This window comes from Salmo salar, chromosome 03 (assembly GCF_965601325.2).
Source record: "Salmo salar chromosome 03, fSalSal1, whole genome shotgun sequence".
Classification (NCBI taxonomy): domain Eukaryota; kingdom Metazoa; phylum Chordata; class Actinopteri; order Salmoniformes; family Salmonidae; genus Salmo; species Salmo salar.
In genome coordinates, this window is record NC_138293.1 from 68965888 (window position 1) to 68983904 (window position 18017).

The 18017-nt window shown below is 42.9% G+C and overlaps 2 protein-coding genes across 5 annotated transcripts in view; both read left to right on the forward strand.

The window, feature by feature from the left end:
- The first annotated feature begins 3827 nt into the window (after nucleotides 1-3827).
- Nucleotides 3828-14141, forward strand: LOC106601209 (activating transcription factor 7-interacting protein 1). Of its 4 annotated transcripts, none has more exons than XM_082971417.1 (13): nucleotides 3838-4121; nucleotides 5800-5822; nucleotides 6742-7616; nucleotides 8042-8238; nucleotides 8489-8617; nucleotides 8723-8797; nucleotides 8923-8993; nucleotides 9273-9418; nucleotides 9545-10609; nucleotides 10733-10843; nucleotides 10966-11079; nucleotides 11159-11226; nucleotides 12171-14141. In XM_082971417.1, the coding sequence occupies exons 3-13, from the start codon at nucleotides 6752-6754 to the stop codon at nucleotides 12660-12662; spliced, it is 3333 nt and encodes a 1110-aa protein (XP_082827543.1). In that variant the 5' UTR covers nucleotides 3838-4121; nucleotides 5800-5822; nucleotides 6742-6751; the 3' UTR covers nucleotides 12663-14141. The 4 variants fall into 4 exon arrangements, with proteins under 4 accessions (XP_014048702.3, XP_045571115.2, XP_082827543.1 ...); XM_082971416.1 differs by lacking the exon at nucleotides 3838-4121 and adding an exon at nucleotides 4129-5603; XM_014193227.3 differs by lacking the exon at nucleotides 5800-5822 and having other exon boundaries at nucleotides 3828-4121; nucleotides 6745-7616.
- A 206-nt stretch (nucleotides 14142-14347) lies between these two features.
- Nucleotides 14348-18017, forward strand: part of LOC106601208 (glutamate receptor ionotropic, NMDA 2B) — an 88616-nt gene continuing 84946 nt past the window's right edge. Inside the window, exon 1 of the mRNA XM_082971418.1 lies at nucleotides 14348-16694. The gene's annotated coding sequence lies outside the window, so the exon portion shown is untranslated. The remainder of the gene's footprint in view (nucleotides 16695-18017) is intronic.

Sequence of the window (18017 nt, forward strand, 5' to 3'; positions counted from 1 at the left end):
GAACTGGAGCAGCAGCACGGCCAGGTGAACTGGGGACAGCAAGGAGTCATCAAACCAGGTAGTCCTGAAGCATGGTCCTAGGGCTCAGGTCCTCCGAGAGAGAGAAAGAAAGAGAAAGATAGAATTAGAGAGAGCATATTTCAATTCACACAGGACACCGGAAAAGACAAGAGAAATACTCCAGATGTGACAGACTGACCCTAGCCCCCTGACACAAACTACTGCAGCATAAATACTGGAGGCTGAGACAGGAGGGGTCAGGAGACACTGTGGCCCCATCCGATGAAACCCCCGGACAGGGCCAAACAGGTAGGATATAGCCCCACCCACTTTGCCAAAGCACAGCCTCCACACCACTGGAGGGATATCTCCAACCACCAACATACCATCCCGGGACAAGGCCGAGTATAGCCCACAAAGATCTCCGCCACGGCACAGCCCAAGGGGGGGCACCAACCCAGACAGGAAGACCACGTCAGTGACTCAACCCACTCAAGTGACGCACCCCTCCCATGGATGGCATGGAAGAACACCAGTAAGCCAGTGACTCAGCCCCCGTAATAGGGGTAGAGTCAGAGAATCCCAGTGGAAAGAGGGGAAACCGGCCAGGCAGAGACAGCAAGGGCGGTTCGTTGCTCCAGCCTTTCCGTTCACCTTCACACCCCTGGGCCAGACTACACTTAATCATAGGACCTACTGAAGAGATGAGTCTTCAGTAAAGACTTAAAGGTTGAGACTGAGTCTACGTCTCTCACATGGGTAGGCAGACTATTCCATAAAAATGGAGCTCTATAGGAGAAAGCCCTGCCTCCAGCTGTTTGCTTAGAAATTCTAGGAACAATTAGGAGGCCCGCGTCTTGTGACCGTAGTGTACGTGTAGGTATGTATGGCAGGACCAAATCGGAAAGATAGGTAGGAGCATGCCCATGTAATGCTTTGTAGGTTAGCAGTAAAACCTTCAAATCAGCCCTTGCCTTAACAGGAAGCCAGTGTAGGGAGGCTAGCACTGGAGTAATATGATCAAATTTTTGGGTTCTAGTCAGGATTCTAGCAGCCGTATTTAGCACTAACTGAAGTTTATTTAGTGCTTTATCCGGGTAGCCGGAAAGTAGAGCATTGCAGTAGTCCAACCTAGAAGTAACAAAGGCATGGATAAATTTTTCTGTGTCATTTTTTGACAGAAAGTTTCTGATTTTTGCAATGTTACGTAGATGGAAAAAACCTGCCCTTGAAACAGTCTTGATATGTTCTTCAAAAGAGAGATCAGGGTCCAGAGTAACGCCGAGGTCCTTCACAGTTTTATTTGAGACGACTGTACAACCATCCAGATTAATTGTCAGATTCAACAGAAGAGCTTTGTTTCTTGGGACCTAGAACAAGCATCTCTGTTTTGTCCGAGTTTAAGAGTAGAAAGTTTGCAGCCATCCACTTCCTTATGTCTGAGACATAGGCTTCTAGCGAGGGCAATTTTGGGGCTTCACCATGTTTCATTGAAATGTACAGCTGTGTGTCATCCGCATAGCAGTGAAATTTAACATTATGTTTTCGAATGACATCCCCAAGAGGTAAAATATATAGTGAAAACAATAGTGGTCCTAAAACGGAACCTTGAGGAACACCGAAATTTACAGTTGATTTGTCAGAGGACAAACCATTCACAGAGACAAACTGATATCTTTCCGACAGATAAGACCTAAACCAGACCAAAACTTGTCCATGTAGACCAATTTGGGTTTCCAATCTCTCCAAAAGAATGTGGTGATCGATGGTATCAAAAGCAGCACTAAGATCTAGGAGCACGAGGACAGACGCAGAACCTCGGTCTGACGTCAATTAAAAGGTAATTTACCACCTTCACAAGTGCAGTCTCAGTGCTATGATGGGGTCTAAAACCAGACTGAAGCGTTTCGTGTACATTGTTTGTCTTCGGGAAGGCAGTGAGTTGCTGCGCAACAGCTTTTTCAAAAATGTTTGAGAGGAATGGAAGATTCGATATAGGCTGATAGTTTTTTATAATTTCTGGGTCAAGATTTGGCTTTTTCAAGAGAGTTTGGTACACATCTGGTGGATAGAGAGCCGTTTATTATGTTCAACATAGGAGGGCCAAGCACAGAAAGCAGCTCTTTCAGTAGTTTAGTTGGAATAGGGTCCAGTGTGCAGCTTGAAGGTTTAGAGGCCATGATTATTTTCATCATTGTGTCAAGAGATATAGTACTAAAGCACTTTAGTGTCTCCCTTGATCCTAGGTCCTGGCAGGCTTGTGCAGACTCAGGACAACGGAGCTTTGGAGGAATACGCAGATTTAAAGAGGAGTCCGTAATTTGCTTTATAATGATCATGATCTTTTCCTCAAAGAAGTTCATGAATTGGAGCTCTGTCAGAGTGACCATCAGGTTCTTGGTCACCTCCCCGACCAAGGCCCTTCTCCCCCGATTGCTCAGTTTGACCGGGCGGCCATCTCTAGGAATAGTCTTGGTGGTTCCAAACTTCTTCCATTTAAGAATGATGGAGGCCACTGTGTTCTTTGGGACTTTCAATGCTGCAGACATTTTTTGGTACCCTTCCCCAGATCTGTGCCTTGACACAATCCTGTCTTGGTGCTCTACGTACAATTCCTTTGACCTCATGGCTTGGATTTTGCTCCGATATGCACTGTCAACAGTGGGACCTTATATAGACTGGTGTGTGCCTTTTCAAATCATGTCCAATCAATTGAATTTACCACAGGTGGACTCCAATCAAGTTGTAGAAACATCAGGGATGATCAATGGAAACAGGACGCACCTGAGCTCAATTTCAAGTCTCATAGCAAAAGTCTGAATACTTATTTACATAAGGCATTTATTTTTAATAAATGTGCAAACATTTCTAAAAATCTGTCCGTCCAGCCATCCCTACCCAACTGTCTGGCCAATAGCCTACTTTATTGGAATCTCAAGTGCTCTATCCTTCATTCATAGCTTGATTACTTGTGTTGCCCATGTTTGAATGGGCAGAACATGTATGACAAATAAAAACAAAAGATTCTCACTTGATGTCCAAGATAAGTAATTTCAATTGAGCCAATGTTGTGGAGATTGTTGCTGTGTAAGATATGTTTTAGCCTATAGTCGTTCATTCATAATGACAGGATACCTAGCTAGAACACTTAATTTAATCAATTTAAAAAAACTCTGTTCTCCGACAGCTGCCAAAATGGCTGACTGAAAAGCTTGACATGCATAGTGAGGTTGCAGAACCTAGGCTTATTTGTGTTAAACTATCGAATGAAAAGTATACATTATAGGATGCATACAAATATTCTAATACTAATCAAACAGTAAGAAAAAGTAGTAGTAAACACGCAGAAGCAATATGAGATGGTTTTGAATCATGTTAGTTTATTTCCCTCTGGGTATAGCTCCTCACAAGTTAGTAATGTGTATTCTGAGGACAATATTCAGGATAATAATGTTTTATACTAAGGAGGCGAGACAATGCCTGAAGCACAAGGCAGGATAGATTGAGAGGGGGCTGTTTTGTATGATGAGTATAGAGTAGGGGAGTAGCTAAAAAAGTAGATGACTCCTTTTCATGAAGAATGGTGCAATTGAAAGTGCCTTGAAACACATTTGTTTCCCTTTTCTGTTGTGGAATTCTGTTCATTCATACACCAACACTCAAACAAACCTGCCCTAAGGGGTGGGTTTAGTACTAAAATAAGACATGTGAATCTTAATGATACTTCTAATTTTAAATCTTGAACATACACTGTTTCTTTATTTTAATCTGGTCCCAGTTTCTCCAAAAATAGTAGCCCCGCCTTCCTCTGTCTGGATTTCCCTCCCCGCCATCACACTTCCTGCTTTGTTTGAGAGGGAGCGAATTGACGGACTGAATAGGCTAGCTGTGGAGTTTAGAACATACGAATGTGGGCTAGGAAGTTTAGAACATACTAAGAATGTGCTGGTTTTGAGTGGTTGTGCTTCACTCCCAATCAGTGACAACAGACAGGATAAGGATAAGCAGACAGGTCAAGTTAGGTTGTTAAATGACTATGCAAGTTAGCATTTGTTGATTCAATTTAGCACTTAGCAAATTCTGGTCACTACAGGATCCTGTTTTGAAACTGAATGTAAAGGGTGAGTGACCTCGTGTTTAACATTGAGTTACTGCATTAAGATGTACTTTAATCTTAGTCTGTAAACTTCACTGAATGGATCATTGTATGTAAGTGGTGAGGCCATTGAAGGCATCTACATACCTTAGTGATGTAGCCATTGTAGGTCCGTTAACGCAGCATTTTGACTGAAATATACTTAACTTAGTCCTCTTCATCTTCTACCGCTGGAGTGTCTTTTGCCACAGTCCGTGCCCTGTCCCATGAGACCCATCTACTCCAGCACAGCCACCACTGTCCATCAATATGTGTCCAAGCCATCAGATCCTGAACGTCTTGATTTCAAGGGCAATGTTCCTACGGCCAATCTTCTTATACATGTTCCATTAGAGATCATATTTTGTCAGTGCAAACCATTGTGTGAAATATACCACTTCATAATTTAAATATCACAATACTCAACTTCAAATTGTTTGAGGCACAGGAGTGCGTCTTGTGATTTCTGGGCTGGAACAAAAGCCTGTGCACTCCATGGCCCTCTAAGTAATGTCAGGATCAATGACTTAGCCAGCTAACTGAGAAAGATTGATTTGAAATGTAAACAGTGCCGACTCAATATTCTATCATTTACTTGAGTTTTTTTGATAAACCAGAAAACAAACCACTATCTGAAAGTTTGCTAGTTACCTGGCTAACTTATTGATTCTGCTTTGTGACATACACTGTAGGACTAGGTTGGCCACGCCTTCCTTCACTTAGCCAACACCTGGTGCGACAAATCAACAGAAATCAATTAGTATGCAATTAAATTCAGGTGTGCAAACATTGTATCTACTGAACTTTTTTCACTGGGAAACTAAAATCAAATGTTGATACTTAGTCTAGCCGTTGATACTTAGTCTGAGTGTCCACAGGTGCATTTAATTGCCTCCTTTCACAGGTTAATCTAAGTGGGCTAAATAGAATTTAATCCAACTGCAAAGGCAATCCCCCATGAATGTAATCATAGGAGAAAGAACCAAATTCCCTTGGGTTTGACAAGTCAATTCAGGCCCATGATGTCAGAGGGGGGGGGTCACATGGAGATAATCTTACTTAATTGTGTCAAATGCTCAATTAGGTTCTGGGGGGGGGGGAATTCCTGAAAAAATATTAGAGAGACAAGTAAAGTCTCCCTCCTAAACGGAAATTCTTTACATGGAGCAAATGCGTCGCATTACATTTTCAACTGCAGGTAGTACTGGATTTATATGATGGGGCAGTTTAAGGAATGACATTCCACGAGGGCAACAACTTTTTCAAAGATGATTTGAAAACTAATGTCATTACAGATTCTTCCAACTCAATGGGGTTTATTCTATTGCTTTAAAAAAAACAGAAAATCTTACTGGCTTTAAGAGCTGTCCTAAATTCGTGAAGATGACATGGCTAAGATGACATGGCACCATGCAAGGCTACTTGATCGTTTGATTTGTTTTCATTCCTATTTTGATGAGAGGCAGTGGTAAGTATATGCAGAACTTACCGCTTAGTTGACACTACCCTGGAAACCTGATGTTTATTTAATGGAATTCTACATTGGGCATAAATGTGTTTGGATCAGAAAAGTTTCCTCTCACAACCTCTACAAGCCAGAATGTTGAATAAAATTGTATTTTAACTTACTTTACTGTTTGTCTGTGTGGTTGGTCTGTTTGCAGGTAGGAATGTGAGACAACATCCACAGGAAAGTATAATTCAATCATCTTTTCAAAGTGCTGGTAGTGTTAAGATTTGTCACCTGAAGCATGCACGTAAGCATGAGCCTGGCAAGTATTGCATGCGTACAAGTGTGTATGCTTCAATGAATTTCAACGTCAGGTTTCCAGTCTAGGTTGGCTATTGCAAGTGAAGGCTATCCTTCCTTCTCTCCACCCTGCTGCCTGCAGGCTTGGAGAAACTAGCAGCCTCTGTGAATGCTGCTAGGTGACATGAAAGGTCAAAAGCGGTGAGGGAGGAGCACCCTTGTCAAATGGAACAGTAATCTGGGCTGAAAGCTCATGCTGTCAACATAGCAGCATTGTTCAGAAACATCTCTTTTGCATAAAATGTCAGAATTTTCAAACTAGCTTTCATTGGGAAGGCAGATAAAGCGTTTAAAAATGTGCATGTGAAAACAGAAACCTACTCATTACTCCACCTGCTTAACCCACTTTTTTGGTTTTGAGCCGCCGTCAGCCAGAGCAGGGCACCTGGCTCACGCCCAGGAGGCAGCCCGGTTCCAAAACAAATGCAATCGCTTTTCACCCGGTGCAAACACCTCACACCGGGACCAGATATTTGAAACCCATCACTGAGTCGCCTGCTTGAGTTGCCTGGCAGGCTTTGCACTCTACCAATCAGAGTTGACAGGGTGTAAAGAGGAGGAGCTGCATGATTGTGGGTGTGTCCTATCTTGGACTTCAACAATAGTGTGTACGGGAAAGTCAGTGCTCCCACTTCTATTTGAATTTAATACACTTCATTAATGAAGAGATTAATGAAAATGTTTCAGTTTTTCATTTGCATGAATCAAAAGCATTGAAATGCAATTAAGTAGAGTAAAACAAAAACAGAATTGTACATGATTGACATTCTTTTGCTCTCTCTTCTCTACCACCTTTCAGGTCAAGCATGGATGTTGCTGTCGCAGAGGAACCTTTGAGGAAAATCTTCAGAGCAAAAAAGACTATGAAAGTCAGCGATCGACAGCAACTGGAATCCCTTCACACCACGCTTTCCTCTCCATGTTCTTTCCCATCCCCACCTCAGCCAGCAATTGTAAATGGGAAGCACTGTGAAGATGTGTCTATGGAAGTAGATAAAGAAATACATGGAACTACACATACCACCACTCATGCCCTTTCCTCCCTGACAGCCACATCCCTGACCTCTGAGGAATCAACGGCCTCTGAATTACTGGTTTCTTCATCACAGAACATACACTCTGATGTAAAAGATGTTGAGGAAGAAGGAGAGGGGGACAAGGAGTCTACATTACCCAGCCTCGAGGTAGAAGACAAAATGAATGGACTGATGAAGGGGGATAGAAATTACAAAGGGGATGTTATCGTTTCCTCTCCTGTGAGTTCAGAGAAAACAGAAGCAGTAAGAGAGAGACAGGTTGATGGTATGGAAGTAGACCTGGTACCAGGTACCACTCAGGACACAGTGCCCATATTGAACCCTGCTGCCTCCCTCCTGCTGTCCTCCAACACGGCTGTAGAGTCTGTCTCTTCCCCTTCCCTCTCCCCGTCATACACGGCAGAGTCAGACCAGGAGGTCAGGCCAGGATTCCTGGTGCTTAGTGAAGATGAGGATGTCCAGGATGAGAGTGACGAGGAAAAAGATGAGAAAGAGGAGGAACAGGAACAGAGGGAAAGTGAAGGAGGGGTAGAAAAAGTTGAGGTTAACATGAAGAAGCCAGAACAATTTGAAAGTGGTGCTCCAGTTGACTCTCCGTCCCCTTCATCACCAACACCCCTTCAGATTGATGAAGGTAATCTTAGTCTTTTCCAATCCCAACTGAAGCACCGAAGTGATTATGTCAAGTTTAGTTCGTATGTTTATTTTTTAATTTGACCTTTATTTAACTAGGCAAGTCAGTTAAGAACAAATTCTTATTTTCAATGACGGCCTAGGAACAGTGGGTTAACTGCCTTGTTCAGGAGCAGAACGACATATTTTTTTACCTTGTCAGCTCGGGGATTTGATCTTGCCAACTTTCAGTTACTAGACCTACGCTCTAACCACTAGGCTACCTGCTGCCCCAGATGTTAGCTAGGTTGCATGAATTTGTCATATTTCTGACTTCAACTGGCCTGTTGGCCAGCGGAGATTTTATTTTTTTCAAGATGGCTTCGATTATAGCGGTGTTTTGATAGTTGGATGATATTATAATGTGTTGTGTTCTCTCTAAACAAGAAGAGGAGGGTGCTGCTCTACAGAAGAAACGATCCTTGTCTGGAGACTCAGAGGATGGTGGTGAAAAACAGGGAGAAAGAGACTTGGAAGTGGTGGAGAGGCATAACAAGAGGCCCAGAGTAGACTGTGAAGAGCTGGAGGCTCATGTGGAGCTGAAGATCAGTGGGAGCGCTGAAAGGCAACACAAGCTAAAGAAGGTTGGTCCTCAATTGAGATTTTTTATTTAAATAAACCACATCTCATTTCCCAAGTTGTAGTCATGTATCCTGAGTTGCATGGCATATTTTTGGCTATTTTTTTTTTAAATATTTATTTTATTGGTGCTACCTTCTCGTGTTTTGGGTGTTATTTATAAAAAAATCTCTGGGCCAGTTTTAAGGTTAAACAAATAAACTAACCTTCCATCTTTTTTCCTCACTTGCCCATTAAAATCCCTGTCCTCTGTAGGTGGTGCAGCAGCTTGTTGAGGAGAAGTTGCGTGTTCTGCAGCTCACACTATTTGACAAGAGTCTTCAGGGGCTCAGAGACAGACTGGACAAAATAGAAAAACACCCGAGTGCACTCAAGAGCCTGCAGGTCAGTTGTCAAAAGATAATAAATAAAACACAAATCTAGGATAAAGACATTGGAATGTATTGCCCATTAGACAAGCAAATCCATGCTCCACGTGTGCCCTTTCAGGCAAAGATTGCCCAACTTTCTAAGAAAGTTGGAACTGCCAACCAGGCCAGGGAGAATGCCAAGAAACCTCCAGAGGTGAGTGAAAATGGAGGCAATTGATCTTTCAATGATGACTGTGATTTCAGAGGGAACTTGCTTTTTTGAAAGATTGATGGTACCATTGGAACTCTATACAAAGTGCTCTTCCCTATATTCATCAGGTACTGTTGCCACCTACCTCTACTTATGCCACAGCAACCACCCCAGCAGAATCAGCAATTCTCGGCCTGAGGTAAGTCAATGGTTTGAAGTGTAGCAGCGTGTCCCAATTAATCAGAGGAAAAAACATTTCACCAGAGGGTAACCAAAAGAAATAGGTGCATTGACAACGAAGATTCAATTTGTCATTGAGTTATTTGGGATAAAAGCAATTGATTGGATGTACAGTAATGTCATACTGTATCTCTCAGCATCCACTTATGTTTGTGTTCACCATCATTCTCCACTGAGCAGCCTTTTGATCAGCTTCCTGAATCCTCTGCCTGTAATCATTTCCTCTCCTTGTAAACAGAACAATGGGGAACAACACACCGGATCCAAAGCGTAATGATCAGGGCAGTCAAACCCCTGCTCCTTCACGTAATGATCAGGGCAGTCAAACCCCTGCTCCTTCACGTAATGATCAGGGCAGTCAAACCCCTGCTCCTGTACCTACAGGTGAGCAGGAGTCTGTTGGCAGGTTTCTCTTTATCTTAATCTGTGTGTTTTCTTTAACCAACTGATATTATTATTGTATACAGTGTCTTCTTTTTTTTAAATGTCCATTTCTTTCTCCTCCACAAGCCTCCTTGCTACCTTCCCCCTCTTCCACAGCCTCAGCCGGATCTCAACCCACATCCCAAACCTTGATGCTGAGCACCTGTGTTACCCCAACACCAGGCCCGTCCACCTTCCCTCTCCAGTCATTCCTCATACAGCTGCCTGGTGGAGGGACAGCCATCCTTACCAACCCAACCAACTCCCAGCTAATCCCAGTGTGTGCACTTCCTGCCATGACGAGTTCCACTGTGACACCCACCACTGCCTTCCTCCTGCAGAGGACTACTCCCTACACCCCTGCTGCTACTAAGCCCCCCTCTGCATCTGCCCTCTTATCTCATTTCGCTGCCACACCCACAACCATGACTACACCCACTGACACACCAGCTGCCACAACGTCCCACATGACCACACCCATAACCAGGGCCACAACCATAACCACACCCACATGCAGGGCCACAACCACACCCTGGGCCACAACCAGGGCCACAACCACACCCTGGGCCACAACCATAACCACACCCACATCCAGGCCTTCAACCACACCCTGGGCCACAACCATAACCACACCCACATCCAGGCCCTCAACCACACCCAGGGCCACAACCATAACCACACCCAGGGCCACACCCAGGGCCACAACCATAACCACACCCAGGGCCACAACCATAACCACACCCAGAACCACACCCAGGGCCACAACCATAACCACACCCAGGGCCACAACCATAACCACACCCAGGGCCACAACCATAACCACACCCAGGGCCACAACCATAACCACACCCAGGGCCACAACCATAACCACACCCAGGGCCACAACCATTACCACACCCAGGGCCACACCCAATGTCTCCCACCCTGGAGCCACTGGGACAGTCAGCAGGCCCAGCTCCGGTGTGTCTGTCTCCGTCTGTGAGTCCATTCGTCTTGTGTCTGTGGCGAACTCCACTTCAACTTCATCCTTACCAAGATTCTCAATGCCAGCCACCACAGGCACTCAACCCTCTGTGCGACCAGCTGCCCCAGTGCATCCAGCTGCCCCAGCGCAACTAGCTGCCCCTGTACCACAGGTGCCTGCGAAAACAGGTTAGCTTACACCTCAGAAGTTTGGCTTGTTATTTTGGAAGAGTAAATGTAAATAGTTTGTTTTGCCCGGATTCTCAGTGTCATTCTAACTGAGAAGATGTTTTCCTACACTCTCCTATGTAGGTAGTGAATCTACAAACCCTCCTTCAGACTCCACACAGGCATCTCACCCTGCCAAATCAGAAGCATTCATAGACCTGACAGAGGAGGAGGAGGAGGATGATGATGTTCTAGGTAAGATTGATATTCCTTTCCCTCCCTCTTCCTTTTGGTGAGCAGTATTTTATGATATTATAGGGGCCAGACGTGCAGTGAGTTGTACATCTCTCGAAGTTGTCCCAATGTGTTGTGTGCAGTTACTGGAGTGCTGAAGGCTCCGATGGCTTTGAAGGCCTTGCCTTCAACAGCGGGTCAGCGAACAACAGCCACACAGCAAACCGCCACCTCCACTTCAGTCGGAACACAGGCCGGTAAGTGGTGTCTTGTGCCAACACTGTCTGTGGTTATGTTGACAGTAGAATACCCAGATTGTTTTATTTATTGTTTCAGTGAGGTCATCTCTTGGTCAGACTTCAGCTGTTGGATCTCCGCACGCTGTTTATCATCGCCCCCTGCAGGTGAGATGATAATATTTGAAAGCAGAGCAACTCTTTCAATACTTGCGCTGCGTTTCGAACTCATAAAAGACACACCCTCCTCCACTTACCCTCGCCTTATGCAATTGGGGGAATACCCGCGGTCGTCTTTGTCATCAGTCCAAATGATTAGCCAAGCAAGGGAAGTTGGCAACGTAAGCCCCTCAGCCCTTGTTTTTGATCGAGTTTGCAAGTGTACAATTATGTTCACTTCGGGGCCTGAAACGCCCCATAATTCCATTTGCGTTGATTGTACATCCACTAAGAAAAGTCAGCCTAAACTTAAAACCAACATTAATATGGAGAAGTCAACATACAAGTGTAAGTAAAAACAAATGTAAATAAGTTAGAAATGGTGCTACTAATGCACATGACAGCTCAAACACTTATCATAAAAGTAATGATGTTTTTGTTTGGTTAGCTTTTGGATATGATAGCTTGCGCACAACTTTCCCTGACATCACACTTATACATTGTAGTTTTCAATGTATCTGATAATGTATTATGGCTAACATTCGATGTCTGCGGAGGTGTTGTCTTCTAGCCAAGATTATGAAATGCAATCAGAATTGACTGTAGCGCATATAAGGCACTCACAACAGCTACCAGTGGTTCCATGATGACTGAAAACAACCATGAGATGAACGAGTGACACATTTCCGGGCAAGAGCGGTTCATTTAAAATGAATTCCTTCTTCCCTCGCCCCTTGCCCTGCAAGTGTCAACTCGCAGACGTCATGATATGTCATCAGAAGTGTCCACTTAATTTGAGGGCTGAGGGGAGAGGGTGTCTTTTAAGCGTTTGGAATGCAGCCATGTTTTCCAATTGGAATAAAATGTACATATTGGCCTATAATCAACCAAAGAGAGTAAACATTGCAAATAGATGTGAAAGTTGTAACATTTTGATAAAATTCATCTTTCAGGGCTCCCCATCTAAAAGTGATGCCTCAGCAACATCCACTTCTTCATCTTCCACACCTTGCCCTGAGCCCTCTCCCCTTCCCCCCTTGCCTGTCCCACCTCAAACTATCAGCCTGCCCCTAGAAGCGGCCAGCACCAGCCCTCCACAGCAGCCTCTGCTCAAAATAACCCGGGTTCCGAGCCAGAATGACGGCATCGTGCTCTCCTGGTCTGTGACTGAGGTAGACAGGAGCTGCGCTGCCGTGGACAGCTACCACCTATACGCCTACCACCAGGACCACTCTGGCCCCAGCACACCCCCCCTACTCTGGAAGAAGATAGGGGAGGTGAAGGCCTTGGCTTTGCCCATGGCCTGTACACTCACACAGTTTGTCTCTGGCTCCAAGTACTACTTTGCAGTCCGTGCCAGGGACATGTATGGCCGCTTTGGACCATTCTGTGAGCCTCAGTGCACTGACGTCTTAACGTCCCCTTCATCGAAAGCTCCAATTTAACCACACACTAAGATTTAAGTTCAAATGTAAAATTTGTTGTCAAGTTAAAACGAGTAATGTTGATTCTGTAGATTTTTTTCTTCTTTTCTTCTGGTTACTAAGCTAGCCAAAGTGAAAAGTTCAGTAAAGCTTCTGGCAAAACTAATTGCTTTATTTTCAAATGAATGTGTTTGGTATTTGTTTTATCAGAATTGTGCACTCAAATCATATTTGAGCCCAGGTGTTTACAAGAGTGACTTATCATTGGAATGTTACTGGAAAATGTTGTTGCCCATCTTGGTGAAATCGGTTGGCCACATGTGACCACTGTCTGCCTGCCGTGTGTTTGACCACATGGGAGCAGCATTGTACCAAAATGGATTCTTTGACACAGGACGAGAGGATTTGAAAATCAAACCTGAAATGGCCTGGTCCCATTTCTGAACGATTATGGACACAGTATTCTTTTCCTTCTAGTTTCCTGAATGTATTTGAAAACTCAAATTTCATTGCAGTTGTCAGTCTAACTGAAAGAACATACTATGAAGGGCAGAATGACCATGTTATTATATGGTAATACACAGTAGTTTTACGTCTCATGAGAAATGAACCTGCTAAAGCCTATGCGATCTCTTTTCCTCCTGCTCAATTTCTGCCACTGTGAAGGACAAGTTCTACAGTTAAATTATACATGATCTAGGGCCTCCTGTGTATGTGTGCACATCCTGTGCCTTTTTTTTTAATGGATGTAATTCAATTTTTTTTTTTTACCTTTTTAATTTGGCATGAGCAGAACCAGTCGTGATGTTTTCATATTGTCAAACAAATAACATGAAAAAGTAGGCTACCTGCGCGTGTTCGTCTAGTCCAAAATAACTCCAGCATCCAAACATTTGATGAATGGAAAGAGACATCCGTTACGAAACACCAAAAAGTCTAATGACATTCTGTGATTTTCATTAGGTCTACACTTTTGTAGCCTGAATTTATTGATCCGTCTTTGACAAAAGGACCTTTTTTGTAAAAAGAAAAGTTGGGATGCCTGAAAAGGGGCTGAGAGATGGGACTGTCCCGGGATGACAAGTGCAGCCACGTGGATATATATTTTAAACCATGACCGGTGGGGGGTGTTCGTTTAATTTGGAATACGCTTTTATTTTAATATTTACCTCTGTAGTAGTACAAATTGCATTTGAAAGAAATAGTAGAATTGTTTAATTAGTATTATTTAGAGACCCTGCCCCCCACCCCAAAGTTTGACTTTGTTGCTTTTAGTGGGACTCATGTCTCATTCAGGGGGTTTGAGACCCCCCTGGGCCCCATGTAATTCACACTGCTGATCGTTTTATGCTCTGTCTGATAGGGACATGTAAAGTCTTAATGGCTGGTTAGAAACATGTAAATAAATGCATTGGACCTGACAACAGATTGACCGAAAGGTTAAGTACGAAGAAATATTCAGACTATTGTAATTTTTCATTAAAATGTTTGTAAACTTTACTGGTGTATTGATACTTGACTCTAGGGGGAGCTAGTCCCTTATCAGTTTTATTCACACTAACACCAGTTCCTAGACATTTATTGGAAAGGCACCCCCTCCTCCTCCACTCTCTCAATGCATACTAATGCTGCGAAAGGACCCTCCTCCCTCCCACCCAGATTTCTCAGGGATGGGCGGGAGAGGGGACAGATAGCCTGTTCAGTAAGGCAGGCAATGCTTGTCTTATAGCCCCATGTCTTTTCAGTAAGCAATATTGATGAGCCTCTGCAACATGTCTAACCTGTGTGAGTGGTATGTACTAGACCAGAGCTAGAGGAAAATAACATGTTTTCTTCTGGATGGGAAGGCTTGTTTTGTTGAAAGAAGAAAGAAGATAAGCTGGGAGGGGGAATAACTGGCAACTGCCATTCCCCCCTTCCACATAGAGACAAGAAAAAACGGAGGCTACTGGAGTATTTGTTTTTTTCTTTCGTTCTTTGTTCTTCTTCTTCCTCATCGCCTTGCTGGGAGGTGCTTTATCTTTTCATTTGCTTGCTCTCTCCATCCTCTGCCTCCTCATCTATTTCTCCATTTACCTGGTCTACAATTTCTTCTATTTATGAACGAGAAAAGGAAGGAAAGAGATTATTTTTCTTCCTTTTTTAATTTCCTTATCCATTCTCCCCTCCCTTACCATTCCTAGAACTCCCAATCTTTCCCCCGTCACCCACGCTCCCCCTCCCCCCATTTCTCCACTCACTGTCCACCCCATAACTTTGACTAGTTTTTGAATCCACCAGTGTTTCAATTATCCAGATTTTTCCGCCAGAAAAGACAAGCTGGTTGATGACACTATTTTACCTTTTTCATGTTTTTACCTTTTCCTATTTTGTACCTCTTCTTCTCCCACAATCCTTTGCATCTCTATTTTGGGGATTCTTATTTATATTTATAGGTAGGTCTCTTAGTGTTTAGTGTCCGTCTCAATCTGTTTGTGTGTGTTACGCATCCACATAACACACACACACACACACACACACACACGTTAATCCACAGTATGGCTTGGTAGAGGAATGGTTCTTTCATCAAATCATTCAGCTGGTACTTGTTTTCATGACATGCCATCCCCCTATGCTCTTTCTCTCCATCCCAAACATCACCTTTTTGCTTTTGACCTCCATCAAAACCACAGTGATTCATCCTGCAACGCCTTTCTCTCTTCTCAGAGGAGCACATTTTCTCTCACAGTATTGCACAACAGTCTCTTCTTCTCCCATTAAATGTGTAACTGCCTCCGTTTCCTTATATTGAATCATTTTACTCACACAGGAGGAGACTAATGCAAGGTCCCAAGGCAAACTCCATATCTAGCAAAAAAGGAATAAACCAATATATTATACTGTTCCCATCTCATCCTGCACCTCTTATGAAACCACTGCTGTCTGATGAAGACTGTCAAACATTATCTGTAGATCTGCGCTTAATACTCACTTGTTTCTCATTCTACTGGTCTATCACCTGTTTATGCATCTCTCTCTACCCCCCACCCCCTCTCCTATCACTCTCACTCCCTCTGACACACAAGCACTCCAAGATAATGGACTAAAACCCTTGCTGCAATTCTTTACCTTTCAGAGGATTTTTTTTTCATTCTTTTCTCATCTGTCGCTCTCATTTTAAGCGCCATTCATCTCTATTCCAGCGTTGTTTTCCACCTACACCCCCACATTTTTAATTATCCAGTCATTTCTTTATTTGTTGCTCCATCTTTTTCATTTGCCATCAGAAAATTATTCACATATCCTAAAGTTCTATATGTTAGAGGGTAATTTTGTTTTTCAGATATAATTTGAGAGTTATGTTTACTTATATGGGGAATCATTTTTGTGAGTTATTACTGGGACTACTGGGATATATTTTAAGGGGCAGGTAATTTAGTGTAATTATTTTGGAACAATGTTTAGCAATAGAAGGAAAGTGTTGACAGGGTGGTGAAAAGGTTGTAGGGAATTAGGTTTATTGCAAACTAACCAAAAAAACAGACTTTTTGGTGTGAGAGTGAGAGAGGGAGAGAGAGAGGGAGAGTGAGAGGGAAAGAGAGTGTATTAATACAGCAATAGACATAGACATAGATAAGTAGAGCAAACCACAATTCATTCTCTCTCCACCTCTCTTTATATTTCCTTTTGTTCTTGAAGTAGAATGTTATGATTCTCCTCTACATTATATGAAGATATTGGGGAATGGGAATTTTTTTTAAATATTCTTCACAATGATAAATGCATTCTGGATGTAGCTGTTTTCCTGAGGAATTACTCTCTCGGATTGGACTCCAAATGAAAGCCTCTAATTAACTGTTAATTGAAATTCAGGACTTTTTGGTGTTTTTTTCTGAATGGACTAAAGCTGATTTTAATACTTTTTTCTACTAATGAATTTTAATGGGATTTTACTATCAAGGATTAAGAACTCAACATCTTTTATCTTCTAGTGATATATTTGTGATTGTTACAATTTCTCCTATCTACAAACACAATTACATTTACAATCACTCAGTATTAAGGGTTAATTAGGTGAGTACATTGTCTCTCTTACACACAAACTATCTCTATTGCTCTTCATTGTGTTGTCATTGATTAATGGTATGTGTGCACACATTCTGTCGTTCAATGTGGGTGTTAACATAAATATTCCAAGTCTTTCATACATAGCATTGCATCACAGTGTGTCGGTGTGTGTGATAGAGGTGGATATTGATCGAGTTGAATGGTGGATTATCGAAGATCAGCCATTTCCCCTAAATTCTACCATATCTATAGATTTTTTTCCTTGAGTCTTTAACACCTCGTTTGAGGTCTTATAGATGTTAGTCTGTCCATAAAATCAAAAACTCTGATCTTATCACAGTCTTTCTATACATTTAGGCTACATAATCTGTATCTGGGTCGTTCCACGAATAGTGCCCTTTGAGTCCCTTTGATACCTTCAATTGTGCACCAATATTGCATTTTAAAAGCCTGTTATATTAAATGAAGTACCCTTTAATATAGACCACGTGGACAATTCTATACATCTGTTCAATTCAATACATTTCCCCACGTTTTCACCATCATCAATCATTTCTGAAGATTATTATTTATTTCTCATGATTAATGTTTCCAGTTTCCCTCATTTTAAAGTCAACCTGTTACGTGAACCCAAAAGGCACTTTATTGGTGGAATGACCCATCTCCATACCTCATAAACAAGCTTCTATTGCTTTGCCTGTATCTGTACTCTTTAAACCTTCTCCCCACCCACTCTCCAATGCAGTTCTAGACACTTTGGTTAATGTACAGTGTGTGTGTGTGTCACTGTAAGAGAGCGAGAGTGAGTCCATTGCCCTTTCCGCCTTCCTCTCCCTGCAGTTTATCCGGTGAATACATCATTATTTCAAAGGAAAACGTCAATGTGATGCAACGTACAGTATTATGCACTTTTCCTTGTTGTCTGTTTCCGCTTTGAGTTGAGAGCCTCAGCTCAGTGTGTCTGCTGCAACACACCCGCCTGTCCATCCATCATATGTCCTGTGTGTTTGACCCCTTTTCTCTAATTCACTTTCCTATCATTTGGCTGACAGGGTTTGGATTTATACTGTGTGCTGAGAATTGGTCAAGGTCACAGGTCCATACGTGTCAAATCCACCTGGGACTTGGTCTTGCAATGCTTGCCATTATCCATGGTGCGCTCTATTTTGACCCTACATGTGACTGTAAGAGTCTACCTGCAGATGGGTCCTTAAGCCCAAGTAGTCTGTCATACCTGTCAGTAACATCTCAATGAGGCTAGATGGTTGGCCAATGTGTAACTATGGGCTCAACCACAAGATAATTGTGGGTCTCCTAAAAGGAAAAAAC